Source organism: Chiloscyllium punctatum, chromosome 44 (genome assembly GCF_047496795.1).
Source record: "Chiloscyllium punctatum isolate Juve2018m chromosome 44, sChiPun1.3, whole genome shotgun sequence".
Lineage (NCBI taxonomy): Eukaryota > Metazoa > Chordata > Chondrichthyes > Orectolobiformes > Hemiscylliidae > Chiloscyllium > Chiloscyllium punctatum.
This window is the reverse complement of record NC_092782.1, coordinates 41,441,792-41,469,726: the sequence shown is the minus strand read 5'-3', so window position 1 is coordinate 41,469,726 and position 27,935 is coordinate 41,441,792. Positions and strand designations below refer to the sequence as shown.

The following is a 27,935-nucleotide window of genomic DNA, read 5'->3' as shown; positions in this document are numbered from 1 at the left end:
TGCTCCCCCCACCCCAACCACCACTCTCCTCCAAACTTCAAATTAGATTACAGCCTGCAGGTCCCCTCCTAGGTACTCAAAAGTATACCCAGCCATACCCCTTAATTTCAGCTGGTCACTCACTCTGGTGAATCTGGGTTGCAAATCTTACATGGAGGTATTCTCTGAAGAATGTGCTGGGCCAGTTTGCCCTGAAGAACTGTACCTGTGACTCCTCCTTCCAGGCCTGGGCCATAGGCAGAGACCAGACCAGGATCACCAGTCTGGCCTGGCTCACCCACTCGGATCCTGAAGGGGCTGCCTGGGATGTGGCAGGAGTTGAACTTGACATCTATGGAGTGGACACCATTTTCCCGTGGAATGAAGCGGATTGCAAAATTATCTGTGAACAGACAGAGGTATTTTAACAAAATGTGTGCAGGAAATCAGAAACAGAACTAAAATACACAAAAATGCTCACGCCTGACCGCTTCTAAAAAAAAAAGGGAGAAAATTAGCTAATTAAAGTATTTCAGGTCATTGACTCTTCTTCTCTCACCTTTAAACTTTGCAAGGAACATTCCCAGCATTTGCTGCAAAGCATGGAGTGTTGTTCTGGCCACTTCCTGGACATGTGCCATGATTAGCTCAACCATCACACTGTAAAGCTACGTGACAAGAAACAGCATGGAATGTTCTAGACTCTAAAGTAGCAGCCCTCGTGCTGCAGTCCTTTAGCCTTGTGCCTATGATCATGAATGGGCCTTTGCACTGAGGAACAAGTCTGTGGTTAACCCCACGATTCCCCCAAGCAGACCATCCTGGCCCCTCATGTATATCACAGCATCCAAAATATTGGTACTGGGATGGGGGGGGGGTGAAGGAGAGAGGAGGAGAAAGGAGATCAAAACATGCGGCTGCTCTCCAGACAGGGCTTCTCTATCCACAATAGATCCGCTCAAAAAGATATTTCTGATGGCTCCTCTCCAAGGTGAAAGATGGGTGTGGGGCAGGTTGGGTGAAAGGAGCAGCAGCAGGGTTTTATTCCAGGTAAGTAATAGTTAGCCCAGCTGGGAGGTGAGGAAAACCAAGAAACTGAAATAAAAAACATTCCCAGAAAGTGTAGAAACTACTAAAACCCTTCATATGCAGTCTATAAACAGGCTTAGTGAAGGAACTAGCAGGAAGCGGTCTTTATTTCCTCTCTCAATAGCTCACCCCTCTTCACACACACACACACACACACACACACACACACACACACACACACACACTCTCTCTCTGCTCTGTTGTGTTCCAATTGAAGTCTTAAGTCACCTTACTCTAGAAAGAGGATCCACCCATCCCCAGTAGGGGGCACTGTGGGTGTAGGAGCAGAAATACCTGCACAGGTTAGAAAGAAACACACGGGCAGGCAGGCTGATAGAGACAAAAGATAGAAAGAGAGAGAGAGAGAGAGAGAGAAAAACAGAAAAGACAGAGACAAAAGAGACACAAAGAAAAAAAAAGATTGACAATACAAGGTTGTATAGAAATTGCAACAACTAGAGCAAATACTAAAAAAGCAAACTCTGGAAAAGGTGTGGAGACATAGGTTAAAAATGACCTTGTTCTGTCCTTCTAGAAGTTTGTGTTATTGGAAGCTTCTGGTCCCGGAGTCTCATGTTACAGCTTAAGCCGGAGGCAGCTGCTGTGTGAGCAGACAAACCACGTGGTATGGGAATGAGCAGTTATTCTGGGTCAGGTCACTGACACCCCACAGCTAAGTGCTCCACATCTGTCTAGACTGTTCCCACCTCCCCATATCCCTTCCCCCCACGCCCCACAGCACAGGGGACTGCTTTGCTCCCAGACTACCTCCCAACACCACCATTCCTGTGGGAGACAGCAGTTCAAACAACTTCCCTCTAATCACTTTTCCTCTTGTTCCCTCGGAGACTCACTGCCTGGGAATTCCATGCTCTGAATTTACACACCAGTGCCTTATTGGAACCTCACCCTGAAATCGGGAAGCAAATTTTGTCTGCTCATTATAACTAACCAAGATTAAAATAGGGAGAGAGAGTGACAGACAAAAAAAAAAATGAAACAAGGAGCAAGGTAGGTGATGTTACCCAAACAGCTTCCAGTCAGTCACTTACCAGCATCCACCTCAGACACATAGCATTCCTCCACAGAGCCTGATGGAGTCCGCACTTTTGCGTCAATGATCCCTCTTGCTCCGTTCAACTGAACTGCGAATGAGGCCTGTTGATTAACTTTTAATCCAGATTCCTAAATACAGATAGGCACAGATTAAATAAACAAACCAACCAAGAAAGCTCCTTCTACATTCTCAAACCAAAGATTGCTTACCCACAGTAAGTCCCAAAAGAACATCCCCACCCTCAATTACATTTTTTTTAAAACGAGGCTAGTGGGGTTGTGTCTCCAAAATATGGACTGGGCAATATCTGGTGGTGTTAAATTACTGCAGAACCAGTGGCTAAAGTAGTGACTGGACCTAAGAAAGCTGGGACACAATCATATCCCTTCACAACTCCAGAGTTTCCACAGTGTTGCTGTTGACTCCTAATTCCAGGAACCTTTCCATCATTCAGTTGCCCTCTAAACTAGTTTCAGATCTCCAATTGCCTGTCTCCCCTGCAGCAGCAGTCTCCCTCCCGCATACCCCTCCACCCCCACCCTGGGCCTCACCTGGAGGCTAGTAACGGTGAGTCTACGAGCAGCATCAGAGGGAGAGGCAATCGGAACAACAAACGGTGAGTCAGGAATATGCTCATCATTGAACTTGATGGATACTTCATAGTCACCTGGAAAATGAAGAGGAACTCAGTTTAGATCAGCTGGCTACAAGGTTAGGGTAGAGACAGAGTGAGGGGCCTGTGGTCAAGAAGCACAGTGGAGGGTCACTTGCTGCCTAGTGTACAAGTAGCAGCTGTATGTCAGACCAGGCACAGCATAGAGTACCCTATAGTCAGGATACATCAACGTCATATCTAATGACATCTTGTCCATGTTGGACTGCATTACAGAGGAGAGTGCTCTCCACAATGAAACAACTTGTAAAGAATCCTGGGATATCCCAAATCAGGTTTATTGGCTAATTAAATGAAAACTTAAGTACAATTGGAGTGCAAAGTCATTGTATTATGGGATAGTTTACTGAAGCAAGTTTGTCCTAGGGAGTGTTGCTGAACAAAGACCTTGGAGTGCAGGTTCATAGCTCCTCGAGAGTAGAGACGCAGGTAGATAGGATAGTGAAGGTGCTGGTATGCTTTCAGTTATTGGTCAGAGCATAGAGTACAGGAGTTGGGAGGTCATGGTGTGGCTGTATAAGAGATGTTAGTTAGGCCACTTTTGGAATATTGCATGCAATTCTGGTCTCCTTCTGACTGAAAAGGAAGTGTGAAACTTGAAAGGGTTCAGAAAAGATTTACAAGGACGTTGCCAGGGTTGGAGGATTTGAGCTACAGGGAGAGGCTGAACAGGCTGGGGCTGTTTTCCCTGGAGCATCAGAGGCGGAGGGGTAATCTCAAAGCGCATGGATAGGGTAGACAAAGTATTTTCCCTGGGATTAGGGAGCCCAGAACTAGCAGACACAGGTTTAGGGTGAGAGGAGAAAGATATATATTAAAAAAAAAGACCTAAACGGCAACCTTTTCACATTAGAGGGTGGTATGTGTATGGAATGAGCTGCCAGACGAAGTGGAGGAGGCTGGTACAATTGCAATATTTAAAAAAGGCAACTGGATGGGTATATGAATAGGAAGGATTTGGAGGGATATGGGCCAAGTGCTGACAAATGGGATGAGATTGGGTTGTGATATCTGGTCAGCATGGACAAGTTGGACCAAAGGTTCTGTTTCTGCACTGTACATCTTTATGACTAACTTAAGTAGCTGAGAAATTAGAGTCTGGCTTTCATTGGACACATGTTTTTAACCTCCAGTTTGGAAAAGGGCCAAAAAAAACTTTAAAAAGCTAAAGACTTCAGCAAGAATCTAGCAGAATGCAAAGGGGCAACCCTGTGAGAGAACATAAAGAGAAAGACCAAGACGTTAGCAGAACTCGAGGCCCCAAAAACGGCAGCGTACCAACAGATAAAATAACAGTAACAAGTTGTACAAGAGATAGATGTTTGGGGTTACCCAAACTCCAGAACGATTCCAGGTCTGATTTACTAACCAGGTTCTTGTACAATGTAGGAAACGCCACATGATCCATCCTTACGATCCTCAAATGAGATCTCAGCTTTGCTTGGGCCTTCCACAGCAATGGAGAGGCCTCCAGCTCCTGCCTCACGGGTCCAGATACTGAACTCCGCTGAAAGGAAAAGAGATAATGTTAATGGCAGGAAGGATAGAGATATCCAGACTGATCACCATCCTATTAGGCTGAACGTCCCAGAGACCAACTAGTCACCCAACCTGAACTCCCCAGAACCTGGACCCTTGTTCCCGAGATTGAGCTCTGATGAAAAACAAGTAACTTACCTGCCACGGCAGCAATTCCCCGCTCCAAACCAGGACCACCAGCACGGACCTTGTGGGAGCCTCCCTCGCCCAGAGGCCCGACTGTGAATTGGAAGGGGCTACCAGGGACATGTTGGCCACGGTATTTGACATTGACAGTGTGGGAGCCCATCTCCTGTGGTATGAAGCGCACACTGTACGTGCTATCATCGCCTTCAATGATCTCTGCTTCATCAATCTTCCCAGACGGGCTGGTGACCTGTGCAGTCATCTCTTGAGCCCCAACCTCCACTGTCAGAAACAAACCACAGGACACCATTACAAACTAACTTGGCCAAAAACACAACTTCCTGTTTTAAATACTTTGTCACCCTCTAACTCTGAAGCTGACAGAACAGACAGCAATACTCAAACCGGGGTGACTGTCACTTGCTTCTGGGTTAGTGCGTAGACAGCAGGCAGCTACTCAAAATTGTTAGAATGTGACTAGTGACTTTCCACAGGGACCGACACTGCTAACATTCTGGTTACAGAGTGAGTAAAGAGAAAAAGGTGTCCATCTTCACTGAAAGATCAGCATCATTGCAAGCAATATAGTTGGAAGCATAAAAGTACCAAAATATTTACAGATTAAAACTAGTAGTTAAAAAAAAACTTTGCCAAACCAGTTTCAGTACAAGTGAATACAAGCTTTGGACCGAAAACGGTTTTAAGATGGTGAAAGTTTTAAAACAAAGGCAGCCAAAATAGCTTTGCAGATCTTGCATTGTAAAAATTACTACAAACTGTCCTGATCAGCTACAGAATTTAAAAGTCTGATTTTTTTTTCCAAAATTCACTCATGGGATATGGGTGTCAATAGCCAGGCTAGCATTTACTGACCACCCCTAATTACCCCGAAGGCAGTTAAAACTCAACCACATTGCTGAGGGTCTGGAGTCACAGGTAGGCCAGACCATGTAAGGATGACAGATTTCTTTCCCTTAAAAAAAAGGTGACATTAGTGAACCAAAATGAGTTTTCCAATGATTGACAATGGTTTCATGGTCATCATTAAACTCTTAATTCAATTCTTTATGGAACTTACAATATCATCTGCCATGGCAGGATTTGAATTGGTATCCCCACAATTAATCCAACATTAGTTAGTTGGATTAATAGTGTAGTGACAGTATCACTAGGCTACTGCCTCCCCACTTAGAGGGTGATGATTCGAGCTTTTCACGGTATGTTAAAAAAGGGACAGATACACACTTACAACAATCGCACTGATTGGCAGAGCAAGCTCAAAGACCTGAACAACCTCAAAACAAGCCTGGTTTCTCTTTAAAAAAAGGGCCAGCCCACACCAGTGGGTCTGATACACACCTTCAGCCCGAGGGATGTTAGTGAAAGTGCCTAGACTGTCCCGGCCCATGAACTCGCCAAAGACATTGTGGAAAGGATCCCCTCCAACCTGCGTGGACTCCTCCACTCGCACCTCTCGTTTGGTCTCTCCACCCCGGGTTTTACTGATCTCTGTGCGCTCTGTGCGGGTGTAGGTGTGGCTACTGCGGGTAAAGGTCCGTGTCAAACGCTCCTGGGCAGATACCATCTGAAACCAGTTTCCTGAGGAAAAGATGGGATGGGGGCAGGAGGAAAAAAAGAACAAAGAATGTCATTAAAGAGAACACAGGGCCATCTCATCCCAGACCTATATTTGAACCATAAATATTACATCAAGATCTTTAAGTAATTGATGTTAATCTTAATTCAAATCAGCTCCTGTTGCTGCTAACACTGGACATGGATCAATAACATGACCATTGGTCTCTCCACATGTGGACTGTGTTAATCCAATCACTCACTATAGAAATATTGCTGCAACTAGCTAATCATAGTTCCTGGATCAGGTGAGCAGCTAGAAAAACTAATGCGAAGGAGGGTTGATAAACGGAGGACTAGAAGGACATGCTGATAGGATGGGAGAGAAGGCAACTTGCTGAGGAGCACAATTACCAGTGTAAAGCTGTTGAATTAATACCTCTGCACTTAATGCTAGAATGTGACATTTGCATCCCCAACAGGGCAATTCCTACAAATTCCAAATGGAATAACTACATTCAGAATAGTTTTTTTTTCCCCTCCCCCTTCAGCGTCAAGATTCCTCCAGTTCCATTTCCTCAGCAAGTAAGAAGGAAAGCTTAGACTAACAGCGTAGTCGAGCTGTAGTGAGGCAAGTTAAAAATCCAATCCTGATAAAGAAGAGAGAAAAAAAAAGAGCAGGGAGGTGATGACATTTTAGAAAAAAACATAGTAGGATCCTGGGAAGTACTGAGGATCAGAAGGACCTTAGAGCCTCTAGATCCTTAAGCACAACAGGACAGGTAGATAAAGGTAGGTTTAAGATGGGATTTTTGCTATTTCCACTCAAGGCATTGAATATAAGAGCAAGGAGGAGGAGTTTATGATAAAGCAGTGTATACAATGCTAGTTATGCAAAAGCTGGAGTACTGTGTGCAGTTCTGGTCATCACAACAGGAAAGGATGTGATTACATTAGAGAGCATGCAGAGGAGTTTCACCAGAATGCTGCCTGGGCTGGGAATGATTCAGATATGAAAGTGGGACAACAACCCAGCCTTGAGAGCAGAGAAAGCCAAGGGTTTGGTTGGGGGCAGGGGGGCTGAAACATCATTGAGGTGTACAACAACATTTGAGGGGCATATGCAGAGTAGATAAGGGGAAATATTCCTCCCTAGGAGGGAGGGATAACCAGGAAGCACACGGCTGAGGGTATCTTGAACACTCCCTGAAAAAAAAAGGGTAGAGGGAGATTGGAACCTGAAAAGATATTTTAGTATTTAGACGAGCACTCAAGATTCCATAGCATGGGAGAGGCTCCTGGCTAAGCACTGGGAAATGGGAAGAGATGGATGTTTGATGACTGACATCTTTCCATGCTGTAAAAACTTTGAAAATCAAGAACCTGGAGTCTAAGCATGAGCAGTTGAGAACCCTCCTCCCACCACTGGAGTGGGTGAAGATGGGAAACCCATTGCTGCTAAACCCAAAACACGTATCTTGAGAGATTGTCCTCTTTAAAAAAAAAGAAGTGACACTTGGGTTGCCTCCAGTCAGTCAGAACAGAACCTGAAAGAACAGTATCCAGTTACACCAAGCAATAAGACAAATACAGGATAGGATAAGGAGAGATCAGAACAGAAGAGGAATAATTAAAAAGTTTACCCCGTTGCAGAATAACTCCTCGCTGGAGGTCTACACATACCTGGAATCTTCAAGTTGAGATCACAGGTGCTGCCCACAGTGGCAATGGAGGGAGCCTGGCGTCGCCTAGTGATACTCTCCTTAATCCTTCCTTCACCAGTCACCTTCACTGTGAAGGGGCTTCCTACAACACAATCACAGTACTCAAGTGTTAGAGTTATACAGAGTGGCTCATGAGATGGAGTTCCACTACAAACCCCATGTTATTAAAACCATAACTGGATTTTTCCCCCAGTGCCCATCTCACCTGCCCTCTTCATCTCTGGGCTCACTCTGAACTTTAGGCTCTTAACTATGACCCTTGACCGTCTTCCATCTGCAGTGACCGGCAGCCTACCCTTTGGGATCCCCCTTCCAGTGTTTGGTTACTGAGGGTAAGCAGCTGGATTTCCCACTCCCTTACCTGGCACATGATGGTCAGCAAATTTAATGTTGATGATGTAGTTGCCTGGTTCAGTTGGACAGTAGGTCACTTTGCATGTTCCATCCTCTAGATCCTCACAATTAATGTCAACTTTGCTGGGACCCTCAATGGACAGACCGAGTCCTCCATAACCTGCGGGGGGGGGGGGGGGGGGGCGGAGAAACAGAGAGAGAGATCTATTAATGTTTGCCACAGGAAGTGGTGAAGGCTAGCTCATTGAATTTATTGAAGACAGAGCTACTTTGATAGAGGGAGGTCAAGGGATAGGAGGCACAAGTGAAATTAAGGCCACAATCCGATCAACCAATATCAGAACGTGGAGCAGGCTCAAGGGCCAGAGGCATTACTGCTAACTTCACTCTTTTACAGAGGAAGCTCTCAGCAATTTCCACTCCCCACCCACAAATTTAAACCCTCTACAATCACAATGAAAACAGGCAAAGGATTGTCAATTTTTAAAATATAAACTTTAACACAGTCTGGTCATATCTACACAGAATAATCCCATTGCCCAATCAGCAATCAGGTCAGTGATTGTCTGCAAAAATGGAATCCAGTAGTTATATACAAAAAAGAAAACCTCACCACTGAGGACCTCTCAAGTGGCACTGAAGGACAGCTCTGGTTAGGAGTAGGGGTTTGGAGCACTGACCAAAAACATCCAACCACATTTTCCCCCCCACCTCCAAGTTTACTGCCAGCTTCAAAAAAGGCCCAAAAAAACCGATAACCTGGATTATAGGAGAACTCTCAGAATGGGTCAGATTGTTAAATGTTAGTCTTGGTGATCAGTTTAAGGTTGCCCAATGCAAGAACTTGGTACTTTTTTTGGAAAGGCCGTACCTGCACCTCGCGTGTCCACGATGAATTCAGACACCTCAAATGTTTGGCCCTCCACCAGGCCCTTCCCAGAAACCTTCACTTTGCTGGCATCACCAATCTCAGAGGCCCCAACCACGATCTTGAAGGGGCTGTTTGTAACATGCCGGTTGTTTTTCTTCACACTCACCACATGTTCTCCTACCTCCTTTGGGGTGAAGGAAATACCTGTTGAAGAGGGGAAAAAAAAAAAGGTCAGGGGGGCTGACTCATTCTGCAGTGGCCAAATGTTTTCATTACTTCATGTACCAAATCAAACAAGACCCTCCCATACTCTGATCCCACATTCTGGAATCTATATAATCAGAACAATGTGATTGCAATGGAGAGTGTAGAGAGGAGATTTACCCAGATGCTGCCTGGGCTGGAGAGTTTCAGTTACAGGGTTAGACTGGGGTTATTTTCCTTGGAGCAGGAAACTGAGAAGATGAATATTATGAAAGGCCTTGACAGAGGAATCAAGGACCAGGGTTCATGCATTTACAGTGTGAGAGGAACAGGAGGAGATCAGAGGAACATCTCTCCACCCAGAAGTTATTGGAAAACTAACTCACTGGCTGCAAGGGTGGGAGGGACAGAAACCCAGATAACACTTAAATAATACCAATATACTTGGTACCAAGGCATACCTGAAAAATGGGATTAGAAGGTCAGTCAGAGTTTAAGGCTTTTAATCTGAGAGTGTCTAGGATTCATGTTGTTCGGGCGTCGCTACTATTCGGAGGGTCAGCGTGGACTTGTTGGGCCAAACAGTCTGTTTCCACACTGTAGGGATGGTCAGTGGTTAGCACTGCTGCCTCAGTGCCAGGGACCCAGATTTTATTCTGGCCTCAGGTGACAGCTTGAGTGGAGTTTGCACATTCCCCCAGTGTCTGGGTGGGTTTACTTCAATAATCCAAAGATGTGCAGGTCAGGTGAATTGGCCATGCTAAACAGCCTGTAGTGTTCAGGGATGCATGTTAGGTGCATTCGTCAGCAGTAAGTGTAGAGTAATAGGGTAGGGAGGAATAGGTCTGGGTGGGTTACTCTTCAGAGGGTCAGTATATACTAGTTGGGCCAAATGGCTTGTTTCCACACTATAGGGATTCTGAATAGCTAGCCATTTGATAAGCGACAGACTTGATGGGCTGGAAAACCTTTTTCTGTGCTATTGATCTGTCTGACTCAGGCAAAGACAACAACCACCTGGCAGTCAGTTTCTGGCCACTGTGCCTGGTTGGAATCTTACCAATATGCCTGTTGGGCAGCCTCTTGAGCAAGCAGGGCTCCTCATTACCAGATGGAGCTTTGATACTGGCATTGAGTAGGTTCAGGTCAGTCTCTGTAATCTTCAGCGAGACCTCGGTGGACGTGCCAACGTTGAGTTGCGATGTTCTCATTGAGTCATCACCTACACAGAAATGGTGTCATCAGTCAGGTACAATTCAAAGACACCTGCAGTTCCTGGCACCGGAATCCAGGTCCAAATGTTTATAAATTAGTCCCATCACTGCAGCGCTGTAGATGACTGGCCATCAGTCTGGCTGAAGGACAACAGGGGACTGGTTACTCGCCCAAAGAGACATCATTTACCCTTTTCCATACCAGTCACCCAGCACTCCCACGTGCAGCAATGACACACTCACAACAGCGCTCCATCTTCAACTATCATCCTCACTCACCAGAAACTGTGCAGTTGGCCAGAAAACACCTTCCCGCTAACCGGCAGGGGAGACCCTGACATGGTGGAGGTGATGGTTCACTTTATCCACCGCTCCCCCACATACAAACTCCCTACTCCCTCTTCTGGTGGACCTACCACTAAGTGGCTAAGATCAGAATAAACTTAAAACAAGACCATGATAGAAGGCACATGGCTACAACAGCAAACCCAGGTTAGCAGCATCCTTATCAGGTGGGAGTGTCAGAGAGCACCAGGATCCACAACCATTGGCTGACACCAGCCACCAGAGACAAGCTTTTGAAGAGTGGAAAAATAGCGCAGGAATTACCCATGATCTTGGCAGTGAAAGGGCTTCCTGCAATGTGCTTGTCATCAAAACGAACAATGATGTTGTAATCTCCAGGGGCTGTGGGCAGGTATGACACGGTGCAGGTGCCATCCTTATTGTCCTTGCATGTGATTTCAGCTTTAGAGGGACCTTCTACAGCAAGGGAGAGTCCACCTACAGTGACACAGGCAGAGAGAGAGAGAGAAAAAACATTATAGCAAACTGCTGAAAAGCACCCATTCCAATTCTTTCTTCAAATAAATCTGCATCCCTGGTTGCTCACCACCTCCAATCAAACGCTTCCCTTCAAGTCTCTCCCTCCAGCCCCACCAAGCCTCAGCCTTCATTCACACCTCTTCCCTAGTCAGTGTCCAGCACAAATTCTGATCCCTCTCACCCATGCTCACTGTCTCTTTCCTCTCTTCCCCACCCCCCACCCCCCCTCAAAATCTTCACATTGCAGCACCATCTGTCACCCCTCCAGGGCTCAGCCCACATCCCACCTACCTTCACCAGCATCCTTGGTGACTATGGTGAAAGTTGCAGGTTTGTTCACCATTCCATGGCTCAGACCAGGACCAAAAGCAGTCACATGACGACTGTTGATGGCATCCACGTAAAACTGCAATGGGCTGCCTATTATCAGAGGAATAATCAAATATTAGAGTCAATGCAGCATCAAGGTCAGTGCAAAAGAGGTCAGCCTCCCCCCACGGGTAACAGCTCACAGTCAACATGGAGCAGGACCAATATTCACTTAGTCAGAGCCACAATCTCCAGAACCTTTTGTATGAGGTATTAGGCTGGGGTAACTATTCTTTACGCACATCCTCTTAATCCTGAGATTTACAAGGGAGGTGGTGATGAATGTGATGGAGCTCAGTGTCACAGCCATCCTTGGAAAAGTAAAAGATTGACTTGTGGAGGCCTTGAGACAAGAATTAGCCCACTGACAGTAAACAGACATGCGCATATACAGAAACATGCATGCGATGTGGACAGACCAGGAAATCTCTGGGCTGGGCAGGTTGTCATCTTATTTCACACACCTGGGATGTGGTTGCCATCATACTTTATGTCCATCTCATGGAGACCCTTCTCAATCGGAGCATATTTAACAGTGATGGTTCCATCCTTGTTGTCAGTAATATTTGGGCGGCCAGTTTTACCAGATGGCATTCGGACTTCACCTGGAATAAAAGGAATGTTCCAGAAATGAATCCTAAGAAACAGGTCACATGCAATTTTCAATGCACAAGTTACTTTTCCTCAGAAAATAAAAGATTAATTGAGCCTTCACCTCTTAGTTAAGATCTAGTGCAGACCTCCTCACTCAATAGGATAGGGAGATAGAAAAGTAGTCAGATCTTTGGGAAAAAGTGATCATAACCTAGGGTGCCTGCAGAGATTCCTCAGAGCCAGGAGATGCTGGGTTCAAATCTCAACTCAGACACGAGCCAAGAATCAAATTAGTCCTATGTAGTACTCTTCCATGCTCTGCAACTGGATCCTCAGTTTCCTGACCCACAGGCCACAGTGAAGATTGGAGACAATATTTCATCCTCACTAACACTCAACACTGGAGCCCCCAGGGATGTGTACTCTGCCTCTGACTGGACTCACTGTATACCCATGACTGCATCACCAAATACTAGACTAATGCCATTTAAAAGTTCACTGATGACATCATTGTCTGTCAAATCTCAGACAGCAACAAAACAGACTACAGACAGGAGGTGGAAGACCTGGAAAAAAATGGTGCACTAACACCCCAGCTCAGTGCTGGTAAAACCAAGGAACTCATTATTGACTTTCGGCAGGATGTTACTCATGCCCCCTACACATTAACAGCACAGAGGTGGAACGAGTGCAGAGTGTCAAACTCAGAAGTGGTCATCAACAAGCTTTCTTGGACTCACGTGGATGCACTGGTTACAAAGGCCCAATGGCTCTTCCTCAGGAAGCGGAGGAAATTTGGCATGACGGCGAATACCCTTGCCAACTTTTATAGGTGCGCCAGAGAGCATTCTGTCTGGATGTATCACTACCTGGTATGGCAACAGTGCCATTCAAGATCGGAGACGGTTACAGACAGTGGTGAACTCGGCCCGGAAAATCACAAAGGCCCACCTCCCATCTATAGAATCCATCTACCAGGCCCGCTGTCAAGGAAATGCCACCAGCATTCTCAAAGATCCATCCCACCCTGGCAATGTTTTTCTGCAACCTCTACCATCAGGGAGAAGGGACAGAAGCCTGAACACACGCACCAGCCAGTTTTGAAATAGTTTCTACCCTACTGTTAGTATACTGAATGGACTCACACTCTTAACATTTGCCTGTACCTATGTTTTTGCTGCTGATTACTTTTTTTTTAAAGAGGTATCTACTTCACTGTGATCTGCCTGTATTGCTTGCAAGACAAAAAGCTTTTCACTGTACCTTGGTAAATGTGACAATAAATTCAATTCAATTCAGTACAAAGGCAGCGCAGTCCCACACTACCTGCCAGAGGGGAGTGTGATTTTCAGAAGAGTTAAATCTGAGAGGCCATCTTTCCTCTCAGCTCAGTGTTGGAGGGTCTCACACGAGTGAATAGCAGGGGTGTGGGAGTTCTGCCACTTACATTGGGAATAATGCTAAATAGTTGAGGAAATCCAAGTCAGGATGGGAGACAAAGGGTTTGGCACAGATCATTGATCTCAGCAAATTAATCTTTTTGACTAATCCTCATGTTCTAAAAGAATTCTACACTTTCATTTCTGAAGCAGCACTGGCCCCATATAATGCGTATCTCAGCACCAGCTCTCATTCTGGCACATCACGTGTCTCTCATTATCAACACAATGAACCAAACCAACATCGCAATGGAAGTCTCAACACCAACATCTTGCACCATCTAAACCACCCTGCTGCAGCGGAGAGAAGGATTGCAATCCCACCTGTGATTTCTCCTTTCTGCACGGTGAATGGGATGACCAGGTTGAATGGCCGGAGACCATGATCCAGAACGTCGACTGGGACAGCAGACTCCTCAGTGGCCTGTATGGAGCAACAGAAGGTGAGCAAACTTTAATAGCCAGGACTCAATATTAAGTGATCACAAAAAGGAAAAAAAAAAAAAAAAAAAAAAAAAAAAAAAAACTTTACAATAAGCTACTGAAAGGAAATGACAAAATTTATGGAATGCTGAGATCCCAATTTAATGCTGGTTCAGAAGAAAGTATGAATATCTGCAAAAGGAAAGATGGTCTGATGAATGGGAGAGAAAGAGGAGTAGAGCGAGTGACAAAAAGTGACTTAGACAACATCAAAATAGAGACAAGGAAATAGTGCACTGGGACTGAGTCACATTGAGGTCATTGGAAAGCAGGTCAGTCAGCCTTAGCAAAACCAGCAGCCTATGTGGCAAGCTCTGATTGGATGTCACTCAAGATCCTAGGGATGTTCAAAATGGGTGGTGGTCTTGGTCCTCCACCAAAATGGTCACATTCAGTTTAAAATCATTTGATAGTTAACCCCATCCACCACTGTCTGAGCTGCAGACAGACTCATGTAGCATGTGCACTCCTTGGTGAGATTACAAACTCCCAGTGATCTGAATCCACCTGTTGTGAACGAGTGACAGCAAACTCAGCTCCTAGGTTAAAATCTCTATTTCAGATCTTGGTGTTCTCCCAAAGCTATTTGAAAGCCAATGAAGGCATGAGAAGGACAATTGTGTGATAGGAACTAACAGAAGACCCCCTGGAGCTCCATGACTACAGCCTCTAGACTAAACTGACCCCTAATAGAGGTCAAAAGATGACCATCAGGCCACAGTTTAATAACAATTAAAGTGATAAAATGAGAGGGAGTGAGTTCACCCAGACAGCTTTCTGGATGATAAATTAGGTTAAGTGTACAAAATTACCAGGAGCTTTACTTCCATTAATAAATTTTGTATTGAGAGACAAGAATCAGCAACAGATGACCCAATAACAGCAGTGCTGCAAGATAGGATTACACCTCAATAACTAGTGGCTGCAAGATTAAACAGAGAGCAAGTTGGGTAAAGAACACCACAAGATGATAGGTAAGCAGGAAAACAAAGCGCATGAGAAAGAGCAGTCCTGTTTCAAGTAACTAGTTAGTGGTTGAATCTTATACCCAGTGTGTTGGATAGCCAGCATGGGAAGGCACGTAGGGCTGGTGTAGCTGCAACGTTTCACAGGGCTCCTCTATGGTGGGGATGGCATCACAGGCCTGTGATGGGAGGCAAGCTACAGGTTAAACATGAAATGTGTCCAATGCACAACCTCCAAAAACCTGCAACTGCATAGTCCATGCAACAAAAAAAAAGGCAAAATATGGTAGACACCACTTTCAGCTACAGAAATAGCGGTCCAGTGAGCAAAGAAATTACTTTATTTCAGTCAGAGCTTGAGCATGTTCCTTACAGCTGTTGTCAGAATTCTTATATCCCATGTGCCATAGGCTGCCCATTCAATTCATACTCATGACCTAATAGCCAGATGTTCAGTTTCTGTCTCAGTTAGACAGAATGCAAGGAATCTGGGTGTTCAAGAGTTTCAGATTACTAGAAGCTCTGAGCAGGTATGACAGTAATTATTAAAGAGGGATAGGAAAAATTGAGTTGTATAGATCATTGGTTAAACCCCAACTCAAAATACAGGACTGAGTTTGAATGTGGCATCACCCAGGGTTGAAAGTGACCTTTGGGGCTAAAAAGGATTTAAGAGGATGCACTCCCTTCAGTGTCGAACTTTAAAGAGCTTTTGTGAATAGGTGTTTAGTATGGTTAATGGATTCAATTGAGAGAAACAAAGTTTTCCCAACCCCCACACACTGGGCTGAATGGCCACCTCCTGTGCTGCAGTTTGGTGATGGGGTGTGACCAGAAAAACAAAAAAGTCAGATCTCAGCCATTCCAGAATTGACATGAGGAAGTGTGTCTTCACTCCCAAAGGGTGGGGAGATCTGGAACTTGCTTCTCAAAAAAAAAAAAGGCGCTGGAGGTCAGTAGAAATTTTCACAAGAAAAATAAAATGTATCAAGGTGATGACAGGAACGAGGCAGGCAAATGGAATTTACATCAGCCACAATTTCACTAAATGGCAGAGTAGATTCAACAGAACTAAAGACAGACTTCTGTTCTTCAAGCAACTAACCTTCTCACTCTCAACCCATCAAGTCACTTCTTTCACCTCAAAGAGCTTGGCCTCTGACCCCCAACTCTCTGGTATCTTCCCACACCACCCAATTCCCCAGTTAGATGCAGTGAGAAATCCCAGTTTGGATCTTACACATACAAACCCTGGGAGTGGAATAGTTCAGCACAGGAGGGGTTTCCCTGGATCAGAGGTCATATGGAGGGAATTGTGATGACCAACGTCTTAGAGAATTTGATCATTGGCTGATGACAGCGCAAAAACAAAATTCCATTCAAATGACTGTGGGTGGTTACTGCTCATTCAACATTATCCAAAAAAAGAAAGAGAAAGAGAAAGAGAACTTCCCAGTTCTCCACACAGATTGGATTGTTTTCACTTGAGTATTTATCCATTTGAAAGCTATGACCGACTCTAGATCCACCATCCTGCCAGGGATGGTTCTGCAGAGTATCATTTTTTTCTGTACAAAATGATTTATCTTCATTATGCTGGCACTTTTGATAATTATCCAAAACCTGTATTCTGATTACAGACATTCCTGCCATAATTAACTGTCTCCTTTCAGATTAAAAGTGACAGACATCTCAGTAGGATTGTTTGGATCCTCTCCTCCCCATTTCATTAAGCAAATAACATCCTTCCTTTTTAAAAAAAAATGAATGAAATAGCAGCACTGGACACGTTACAAACCATTTCAAATAGGTTGACTAGAGTTTATTACAACACCACTGCTTGTGCTGTATGGAAGAAGGGCTTATGCCTGAAACGTCGATTCTCCTGCGCCTTGGATGCTGCCTGACCTGCTGCGCTTTTCCAGCGAAACATTTTTTTCAGCTCTGATCTGCAGTCTACATTTTCTCCTGCTGTATGGAGATGCATACAGATGGAAAGGAACTCTTACATCTCCTTTTACTTGTTTTTAAAAGGAAAGGAAACATTTGGTTTTTCATCTTGCCAACATTAAGGATTTGATATGCACACTGCCCCAGATCCAGCTACTGCACTTTTCCAAGGTTTTGCATCAGGCAACGGATTACATTTCTATTAATGCTAAAACTGGAGTACTCCCGATACTGGAAATCGAATAAAACAAGTTTTGGAATTACAGGCCGCCCCCAGGTTGCAAAAGGAGTCTGTTCTGGAATCTGTTTGCAAGTCCATTTGTACACAAGTCAGAATGCAACATGAACGAGCTGCTCGTGAGTACAGGAAACATTTGTATGACAGATTCATTAAAAATACACCCTGATTGGGGTCACATAAGTGTGCGTGCACTCTGGCGTTGTTAGATTGACATCACTTACCACCACATGGAAGGGGCTGTTGGGTATGAGCTCACCACCAAAGCGGATGGTGATAACATATTTGCCAGGTTCAGGTGCAGTGTAATAAATGTCGAATGTCCCATCTCTATTCTCCACCACATCAACATCTAGCTCAGCTCCATCAGGGGTCGAGACCTTGCAGGTGACCTTCCCTTTGCCGGCAGCCTTAGCATCCACCGTGATGACCGTCTGCTGGCCAATCTGGATGGTGGGACCAAGTCCTGCTGCTGTAAAAAGATCAAAACGTCATCATGAGGTTGAGGAGAAATACAGTTCAGTATCAGCCACCATACTTGAAGTGGTTTTTTTCAGGTGCCTCAGTCTCTCACAGGGCAGGACCCACACGACTTTTTGTCAATGAGCTTTTGTTTTTTTAAAAGATAAACAGCCTGCAGTGGAGATTGGGACAAACAGAAACCTGCTCATCCCCTGGTGTGTAACATGTGCAAGTAAGCCAGAAGGAGCTCATCCTAGCATGGGGAAGGTCAAAGGGCAGTGGGATGTGGCCGGCACAGGTCAAAAGGGCGACAAATTCCATAATACCTAGCTCCATTACCTAGGTCAACCTCGCTGGGTTACAGAGGGTCAAAGATAAAAATCAGTGTTCCTGCTCCCAAAGCAGAATACTAAACCTGCTGCAGATTGGAAATAAAAACAAAAACATCTGAAACACTCAGTTCATGCAGCATTTGCTGAGAAAGAATGGATCTAAAATGTATTGGTGATGATCATCTTAACTCAGTTCTGGTGAACAGATATCAATCCAAAACATTAAAATGTTATCTGTCTGTGTCTCCCTCTGCAAACAAACGAGTGACCTGCTGAATATTTCAGCAGATCCTGTTTTTACTCCTGCTCTAGATCAGAGTCTAGTGGCCCCTGGGTCGAGGCAGTGTCGGTAAGGGGACAGTGCGGGAGAGCAGATGGATTGGTGGATGGTTGAAGATGGAAGGAGCAAGTTTGGTGGATGGTCACTCACCGAGTCCATGGCCGCCGATCGACACTGTGGAGGGAGAGCAGCCGGTTAGAAACAGTCACCCATAAACTCAACATACAAAGAGACGTCAGCAAGAATTGCAAGATACGCAGAAGGAAGTTAAAGTCAGTCCCTGGTTTCCTATACAGCTCTGCTCTCAGGCTACAGGCCATAAAAGAAAGAGGGGTCCTGGGCATGGCTCGAAAGGACAGAACCAAATCCCCAATCTTTGTCTCCTGTGTAATGGGCTGGGGCATGGGACAGCACAAACCAATTGACAAATAGTGCTTCCAGGGACAGTGCTGACAGTGCTTCCCCAGGGACTTGTACCCCTGGAATACACACTAAATGACAGCCCCTCTGAACACCAGCAACCAGGTATGCAAAGCTGGCCAGAGTCAGAGGTCACTGGTTGGGTTGCAATGGTTTTGATAGTTTCTGCAATCCCACTGCATACTCAGTTGTGAAGGTTAACCATTCCAGAGTAGCTGCACTCCCTGCTAGTGAGGTAACCACATGGAACAGTGCCTGCTGGTAGTGTGGGGATTGACGGCATGTACTGTGATGTATCAGTGTACCCATCTCTTGTTCGCTCACATACACACCTTCCAACATACGCAACTTCCAAGGAATCCAGGGATCCACCTGGAACTCCTTTCAATTTTCCCCTCACCAGATTCCAGCAGCTGATTGATTACCAGATCCAAGTCTCTGTACCCCAGAGAAGAGATAATCTCTATTAGTCAGTCATGCAGAGATGGTGGTGAGCGCTGATCATACCTGTGACCAGACATTTGCTGGCATCTCCAGTTGGCACAGCATGGATACGATATGGCGAGTAGGGGATTTCATCACCGCCATATTTGATTGTGATGGTGTAGTGTCCAGTCATATCAGGAAGGTAGGACACAGTGTACGTTCCATCTCCATTATCACGGATGTTGGCTTTTTTCGGTTTTCCCTCGGGATCCTGGGAGATATAGCAATGTCACAGAAATCAAAAAACAGCAGGAATGGAACTTAGAAATAAGGCTTTTCCACATACCCCATGCGTCTATTCTCCTTTCACTCACCGAGATTCGAACAGGAACCTCAGCCAGATTAATTTGATATATCCAATTAGATAACCCAGACCTGGTGATCCAATTAGTAATATTTTGCATTCAAAAATTTCTGCAACACAAAGTTGTCACCAGATTGGTCTCACAGGCAGGCAGACAGAGTCTCATCACATGGCCTGAGCATTAAATCCCAGCAAACAAACCAGAGTGTCATAGAGTCAGAGGTACAGAATGGAAACAGACCCTGGAGTCCAACCCATCCATGTTGACCAGATATCCCAACCCAATCAGTCCCACCTGCCAGCACCCGGCCCATATCCCTCCAAACCCTTCCTATTCATAAACCCATCCAGATGCCTCTTAAAATGTTGCAATTATACCAGCCTCCACCACTTCCTCTGGCAGCTCATTCCATACACGTACCACCCTCTATGAAAAAACATTGCCCTGTAGGTCTCATATCTTTCCCCTCTCACCCAAAACCTATGCCCTCTAGTTCTGGACTCCAAACCCCAGGGAAAGACTTTGCCTATTTACCCTATCCATGCCCCTCAAATTTTGTAAACCTCTATAAGGTCACCCCTCAACCTCCGACGCTCCAGGAAAACAGCCCCAGCCTGTTCAGCCTCTCCCTATAGCTCAAATCCTCCAACCCTGGCAACATCCTTGTAAATCTTTTCTGAACCCTGTCAAGTTTCACAACATCTTTCTGATAGAAAGGAGACCAGAATTGCACACAATATTCCAATAGTAGCCTAACCAATGTCCTGTATAGCCACAGCAACACCTCCCAACTCCTGTACACAATACACTGACCAATAGAGGAAAGCATACCAAACGCCTTCTTCACTATCCTATCTACCTGTGACTCCACTTTCAAGGAGCTATGAACCTGCATTCCAAGGTCTTTTTGTTCAGCAACACTCCCTAGGACCTTACCATTAAGTGGATAAGTCCTGCTAAGATTTGCTTTCTCAAATTGCAGCACCTCGCATTTATCTGAATTAAACTCCATCTGCCACTTCTCAGCCATTGGCCTATCTGGTCCGGATCCGGTTGTAATTGGAGGTAACCCTCCTCGCTGTCCACTACATCTCGAATTTTGGTGTCATCTGCAAACTTACTAACTGTACCTCTTATGCTCACATCCAAATCATTTATGTAAATGACGAAAAGTAGAGGACCCAGCACCAATCCTTGTGGCACTCCACTGGTCATATAGGCCTCCAATCTGAAAAACAACCCTCCACCACCACCTTCTCTTCTACCTTTGAGCCAGTTCTGTATCCAAATGGCTAGTTCTCCCTGTATTCCATGAGATCTAACATTGCTAAATCAGTCTCCCATGGGGAACCTTGTCAAACGCCTTACTGAAGTCCATATAGATCACATCTACCACTCTGCCCTCAATACTTTGTTACTTCCTCACAAAGCTCCATCAAGTTTGAGACATGATTTCCCCACACACAAAGCCATGTTGACTATCCCTAATCAATCAGTGCTTGCCTTTCCAAATACATGTACATCCTGTCCCTCAGGGTTCCCTCCATCAACCTGCCCACCACAGACATCAGGCTCACTGGTCTATAGTTCTCTGGCTTGTCTTTACTGCCCTTAAGCAGTGGCACCATTTAGCCAACTTCCAGTCTTCCAGCACCTCATCTGTGACTATCGATGATACAAATATCGCGGCAGAGGCCCAGCAATCACTTCTCTAGCTTCCCGGAGTACTAGGGTACACCTGATCAGGTCCTGGGGATTTATCCCCCTTGACCCATTTCAAGACATCCAACACTTCCTCCACAGACATTTTGCAAGGTGTCACCATCTATTTCCCCTACAGTCTATATCTTCCATATCCTTTTCCACAGTAAATACGGATGCAAAATACTAAGTTTAGTATCTTGCCCCCATTTTCTGCAGCTCCTCACAAAGCCACCTTGCTGATCTTTGAGGGGGCCTATTCTCTCCCTAGTTACCCTTTTGTCCTTAATTCTATTTGCCAAAGCTATCTAATGTTCTTTTTTTTGCCCTCCTGATTTCCCTCTTAAGTATACTCCTACTGCCTTTTTACTCTAAGGATTCTCTCAATCTATCCTGTCTGTCTATATCTTACATAGGCTTCTTTTTCCTTAAGGAAAGGTTCAGTTTCTTTAGTCATCCAGCATTCCCTATACCTAACAGCCTTTCCTTTTACCCTGACAGGAATATACTTTCTCTGGATTCTTGTTCTCATTACTGACAACTTCCCATTTTCCAGCCATCCCTTTACCTGAAAACATCTGCCCCAATCAGCTTTCAAAAGGGCTTGCCAATCCTGTCAAAAATTGGCCTTTCTCCAATTTAGAACTTCAACCTTTAGATCTGGTCTATCCTTTTCCATCACTATTTTAAAACTAATTAGAATTAGGAGTGGCCCAACATGCCACACAGACCAATCTGAAGCAGCCATTCTTCGTGAAAACATTAGTAAGTAATCTAATCTAATCTGTGCTTGATGGGCACTCCCTAAGTGCTACATGAACACCACCACAGAGAATATAGGATCATGTTGGTTCTTTAGGTGACATGAACAGGAGCTGGGGAGCATCTGACCTAAATCAGAGGAGCAGGAGACACACACACACTTGACTTACAATGATCTGCACAGTAAGCAGTCCCTCTCCAGCATCCCTGGCATCAATAGTGAACTCAACAGGAAGACTAGCTGGCACTCCAGAAGCATTAAGTCCTGGCCCACTTGCTCGCACCTTACTGGCATCATGGGTTGGCAGAACCTTGATCTTGAAGGGACTGAAAAAGAAAGGGCATTATAAAAAAAAAGTTAACTTTTGGAACTTGGGAGAAATTAAAGCCAACAAGGCTTAAAGCAAATCATGCTGAACTAATTTAATCTGATTCTTTGATGTTGTAATTGAGGATTGGTGAGGATAATTTGGTTAAAGACTTCACTGATTTTAAAAAGCAATTAATGAAATACTACATTAGCAACACTGAATCCCATGAGGAGATTAAAAAGGACAGTAGCTGTGTGGATACAATAAGCAGCCAAGGCTGAAAGTACACAGCCCTGGTGAACATTTGTTCCTCAGACAGGAAGAAGGAGGGAAGTGCCAAACACTGTTCCCAGCTACCAGAAGTAGGGAATGGTGTTAGGTAAGGGGTTGGACAATGTTCATGGGGAGAATTCTAAAGAAAGGAAATCAAATAGAGATGTGTTAATGAGATGACCTTTGAACATTCCATATTAGTGACTGAATAGTTGTACAGCCCAACAGCCAGATTCCACTTGCCAAAAAACTCTAGCCGGGCACAAACACAGGACAGGTAGTATCTGTTGTCCTGAGCGTAAGAGTCAATAAGACAGGTCAATGATCTTGCAGTTCTGATGAAAAAGATGACCTACCCAAAATATTAACTATGTCTCTCTCCACAGGTGCTGCCCATCCTAAACATTTCCAGAGTACTGCTGTTTTTAATTTTATAGTTTGCGTAATACTTTGCTTATGCTTCACCAATCCAGTAAGTCATGCTCTGCTCCCTCGCTAGAACGCAGATTAGACAGTTCCCAGCTGGAGATTTATTAAAAAAAAGTTTACCTCGAGATTTTCAGGGATGCATGATCGAACACTTACCTGCGAGGAACCTCCTGGTCTGCATATTTGACCGAGACAGTGAATGGACCGTCTGTGGCAGGTGTGTAGTGAACAGTGTGGGTACCGTTGCCATTATCAATAACCTTTGCAGGTTCTGATACACCTAGAACAGGGAGAGAGGAGCCACAGCTCACCAATAGTCAGTCCATAAACATTTACCACTGCACCCTCCACACACTATTCCTCCCCCACAGCTTGTTCTCAAGTCATAACCATGCCCCCACCACACAAAAAAAAAAATCATTCTTCAGACTTTAGTTTTAACAGACATGTCATTTCGTAGCAAACCCCACAGTGAACTCCTGGGGTCAGGTACAGCCACTGCAGAGACTTACCAGTGGGCCCAAGGATCAGAACCTTGAGTGGTGCCAGCCCAGCCTTGCTACAATCGACAGTGAAAGTCTGGGGCACATGTGCCCGTACCCCAGTGCCCAGCCCAGGGCCCGAACACTTCACCTTGCTTGGATCTACCAGCTCTTTGACTGGAACACGGAATGCACTTCCTGTCAACACAAGCAATTCATAAAAATCACACATGGTACTGGTCATAACCAACACAACCAGGCAGTTCCCAACACACTTCAGAGGAGGCACTCAAACCTTAACACTACTTTGTTAGTGGTAACTGCATGAATATAGGGATTTGACTAATGTATAGTTTTGGTCTCCTTGTCCAAGAAATGAAGAAACTGCTGTTCTACATTAGTTGCTCTACAAGTTTGTCCTCTGGAGAAAAGATCTGTTCTCCAGAGTCGAGAAGATTTCATCGAAAGGTATAGGACCTGACAGGGTCAACTGTTTCCCTTTGCCAGATAAAGGTGAGACAATCACTCTGCAGTTAATCCAAAGCAGGTCTACTCACCTGGAATAGGGTGCCCTCCAAACGTAATGTTGACGTCGTAATCTCCAGGGGTGAAGGGAATGTATTCAACACTGCAGCTTCCATCCTTGTTGTCCTTGCAAGACATCTTAGCCTCCGAAGGACCCTCAATGGCCAGCCCAAGGCCTCCAGTACCTGCTCCCCTAAACAGACAGGCACAGAAGTAGGGGGGGGTCAGGGTAGACATTAGGATAAAGCAGATTGCCACTTGTCCTAAGGGGCCATATAGCTGGTCATTTATTACAACTGAGCGCTAAACCAAACCTAGACTTGTGGCCAGGCACATTCCACCTTATTACCAACTTACAGACTGGAGCTGCCAGGAAGCTCCTGACCTTCAGACACTGCCTCAGAATAAGTGAAGCGAGGAGAACACCATTAGACATTCACAAAGCTGAACACTTAACTGGAACGTTCTATAGGGAGTAGATGTTTGGGGAGGAGATTAAATGGCTGCCCTGATGGCTCATTTCTGATTCTCTAACTGTACCTATAAGCTCAGGTTGCATCTCACCTGGTTTCCACAGTGAATCGGTTGGGTTTGTTGACTAGGCCTCCCTCCAGACCCGGTCCATAGGCACGAACACGGGTTGGGTCGCATCCTTCAGTGACTCCAACTCTGAATGGACTCTTGGGAAGTGGGACATCGTCATACAACACTTCAATCATATGTACTCCTGAAAAGGAGAACAGGAGCAGAGACAGAGGACAGAGGGAGAAAACAAACAGTGTAAAGAGAATGGTAACCCATCACAGCAATCAATGTGCCAATGCTACCGCCCCCTAATGAACTAACAGCTAGCTCAGGTGCCAGCAATGGACAGCTTTCCTGCTCATATCCTGCTTGTTAAAATGTCCCACCATGGGCCTGTCTTCCTGCAACAATGACAAGGAAGGTAGTCCCTACTCTACTGAAAGGCAAAGTTGATTAGGAAGAAGAAAGAGGGAAAACAGATGCTGGAGGACCTCCGATTGGTGGACGATCAGATAGGATTCTGTTAAATCATTTCCTCAGATCCCAGAAGATCTGCCTTGAGGGACAAAGAATCCCAGTGTCTTTGACTCCCCAACTCCTGGGCAGGACACTGGGAATTCAGCAACACAACACAGGAGGGAGAAAGGGAACGCAGTAATAGGCTTTAAGACTCCAAAAGCAGCCAGGGTATTCAAGGGCAAACTGAGTGGCCTAATGAAACAATGTCAGTTTACTTGGTGCCCAGGGGCTGTCTTCAAATCAAATAACCTTTCCAGAAACAAAAACAAAAATATGCAGGAGAAACTCTGGTCTGGCAGCTTTTGTACAGAGAAACAAAGTATTATCACATTCAAATAACTCTTTCTAGAAAGTTCAACACTGTCAAAACAGGAGAGCATGTTAGTGCTGACTGGAAACAGCTAGAGTCACCTGACCATGGAACGCACTTTGGATTGACAAGGATTGGGATACTCACTCTCAGGGAGTAAATATGTTGTCTACAATAAACACTGAAAAATGTTTCTGGAAAAGTGCAGCAGGTCAGGCAGCATCCAAGGATCCGGAGAATTGACGTTTCAGGCATAAGCCCTTCTTCAGGAATCCATTTCCGAAGGGCTCATGCCCAAAGCATCGATTCTCCTGCTCCTTGGATGCTGCCTGACCTGCTGCGCTTTTCCAGCAACACATTTTTCCAGCTCTGATCTCCAGTCCTCACTTTCTCCTACAAGGAACACTGGCCTTACTAGTGATTTCAAATTTCCTAGGGCAAATTTAAAAACTTGAAGGAAAAAAAAAGAAAAGCCCTATTGTCACTTACCATCTTCATAGGCAGTGTACTCCACATGGTACGTTCCATCACCATTGTCCTTGATGTAGCTGTCAGTCTTTGCTCCAGATGGATTGACAATATGAACTTTGATGTGGTTCCCACCAGTCTTGTTAAGGGACCGAGAATCCACAGTGAATCCAGTAGTAACCTCCCGGAGAACACCTGGAATATCATTGGAGATGAAATCAGACTGTTTCACTCAGTTGTTTTCTACAATAAATGATCCTAATGCCCTGAAATTTGCCACCCCATTCAGTCCCAATACCTTGGAGCCACTGTAGCAGGTCAGTGTATTACCTGGTCTCATCTAAACAATGATATAGACACTCCAATCACTCTGTTGGTGCGTATCAGAGATTGATTTTTGGCACAGGTTCCCAATCATATGCACAATGGTCAACAGCAGGTAACAGTCAAGACAGAGACTGCTTCTCCCAGACGGAGTTCTTACAGGGAAGGTTTAGGAGACAGTAGCAATTGGATACATGCACAAACTGTTGCCTTACCACGAGGTTCAACTCCTGGGCCAAACACCTTCATCCCTGTGGTGTCAATAGCTGGATCGACCCTGACACGGGCTGGAAATTTGGGCACCGCATGCCCACCGTATTTGATGGTGATGGTGTACATGCCAGGAAATGGTGGGATGTAGGTGATGCCAAAAGTCCCATCGCTGTTGTTCTGAATGTGAACTTCAGCCTTCGCGCCAGATTCAGAAATAATCTCAATTGTCAGCTCAGCATCTCCTGCCTTGGAACAATCCACAGTGAAAGTTGCTGCTTCGCCCACTTTACCATGCTCCAGCCCTGGGCCACTGGCTGTGACCTTGCTAGGGTCAAAAAGTGACTTGATATCGGCTTTGAAGGGGGATCCTGGGATGTGGGCCTCAGCAAACAGAATATTGACTGTATATTCACCGGGTTCTGTTGGGAGGTACGAGACAGAACAGGAACCATCACCATTATCTTGACACTCAATCTTCGCTTCACAAGGACCTTCCACAGTCAGACCAAGTCCACCAGTGCCTGCACCTTTGGTGTCAATGGTAAAGGGAGCTGCTTTTCCTACTACACCACCTTTGAGGCCTGGTCCGTAGGCCCGAACCTGAAAGCAAATCAGAATTGCTCATTTAAATTTGTAGAAAAAAAAAGGACCATCTCATCCAGGTCTTCATTATTTTCATACTTGGCCAAGTTTGGTCACAATTACACCACAGTCCTGGCCTCTAGCCAGAGATCCCCATTACTTCTGGGGCACTCCATTCCTGTACATTACTTTCATAAAAAGAAAATTAAACTAAAACAGCTTTCCCAACATATTCCAGAATGCCTTACAATCAGTTATAAATCTGAAAAGGAGAGCCAACATACACAGACAAGCTCCAAACAGCTCAGCACGTATGTCCATATAAGCCATTTAAGTCATCATAGTTGAGATTAACATCAGCAAGGATAATTCTCCTGCTTCTCTTCAAAGTGGCATAGTAGGATATTTTACAAAACACCAGAGAGGATAAGTCTTAGAGTCCCCTTTTGTCCCAACCAAGCTGCTCCCTTGGTTCAGCTCTGGGAGGGATGGTCTGGATTCGGGGCTCTGGACACTGGAGTGGATTTTGAATACAAAAATCTATCAACTCAGGAGAGTGCTATCCACTGATACAGGTCCCACAGTCTTCAGGGAGGGAGGAGATGGGAAAACTCAGGAAAGGATGGATAGGGTCAGCTCACTAAACCAGAGTAAGGAACACAGGAATGCTGCAGTGGAGCTTTTTTTTTTAAAAAAAGAGGATGGCAGAGGAGAAAATCAACAATGAGAGCCAATGAACTGCCCAGTTTTGGTTTAAATTCAGATTTAAATGAAGAGGAACTCATTATCCATCTTCATCATGTAGTTTTACAACTGGAGAGAAATGGACAGTTGAGACACCCAGGACCCAAAGAGAGAGATGAGTGAGGAGCTAATCTCCATCTCCAAATAACTACTATAATTTTTCTCTCGGTGGGGTGAGTTGGGGTGGTGGGGGAAATAAAAAGAGAAATGACAG

General features: G+C 45.1%; 1 protein-coding gene across 4 annotated transcripts in view; it reads right to left on the bottom strand.

Annotated features, from left to right (window-relative positions):
- flncb (filamin C, gamma b (actin binding protein 280)) overlaps positions 1–27,935 on the bottom strand; it is a 56,863-nt gene that overhangs the window by 2,229 nt on the left and 26,699 nt on the right. For 2 of the 4 annotated variants that reach the window (XM_072562756.1, XM_072562758.1), the window contains 25 exons: positions 26,398–26,995; positions 25,880–26,053; positions 24,601–24,763; positions 24,069–24,229; positions 23,542–23,709; positions 23,186–23,309; positions 22,187–22,343; positions 19,270–19,459; positions 18,493–18,516; positions 17,493–17,740; positions 15,164–15,259; positions 13,957–14,056; positions 12,064–12,204; positions 11,522–11,650; positions 11,015–11,188; positions 10,252–10,413; positions 8,988–9,191; positions 8,124–8,276; positions 7,722–7,844; positions 5,823–6,062; positions 4,476–4,745; positions 4,168–4,305; positions 2,677–2,792; positions 2,121–2,253; positions 206–382 (listed from right to left, as the gene is read on the bottom strand). In XM_072562756.1, coding sequence (XP_072418857.1) covers positions 206–382; positions 2,121–2,253; positions 2,677–2,792; positions 4,168–4,305; positions 4,476–4,745; positions 5,823–6,062; positions 7,722–7,844; positions 8,124–8,276; positions 8,988–9,191; positions 10,252–10,413; positions 11,015–11,188; positions 11,522–11,650; positions 12,064–12,204; positions 13,957–14,056; positions 15,164–15,259; positions 17,493–17,740; positions 18,493–18,516; positions 19,270–19,459; positions 22,187–22,343; positions 23,186–23,309; positions 23,542–23,709; positions 24,069–24,229; positions 24,601–24,763; positions 25,880–26,053; positions 26,398–26,995 — 4,363 coding nt within the window. The remainder of the gene's footprint in view (positions 1–205; positions 383–2,120; positions 2,254–2,676; positions 2,793–4,167; positions 4,306–4,475; positions 4,746–5,822; positions 6,063–7,721; positions 7,845–8,123; positions 8,277–8,987; positions 9,192–10,251; positions 10,414–11,014; positions 11,189–11,521; positions 11,651–12,063; positions 12,205–13,956; positions 14,057–15,163; positions 15,260–17,492; positions 17,741–18,492; positions 18,517–19,269; positions 19,460–22,186; positions 22,344–23,185; positions 23,310–23,541; positions 23,710–24,068; positions 24,230–24,600; positions 24,764–25,879; positions 26,054–26,397; positions 26,996–27,935) is intronic. The other 2 variants (XM_072562757.1, XM_072562759.1) reach the window with 1 other exon arrangement.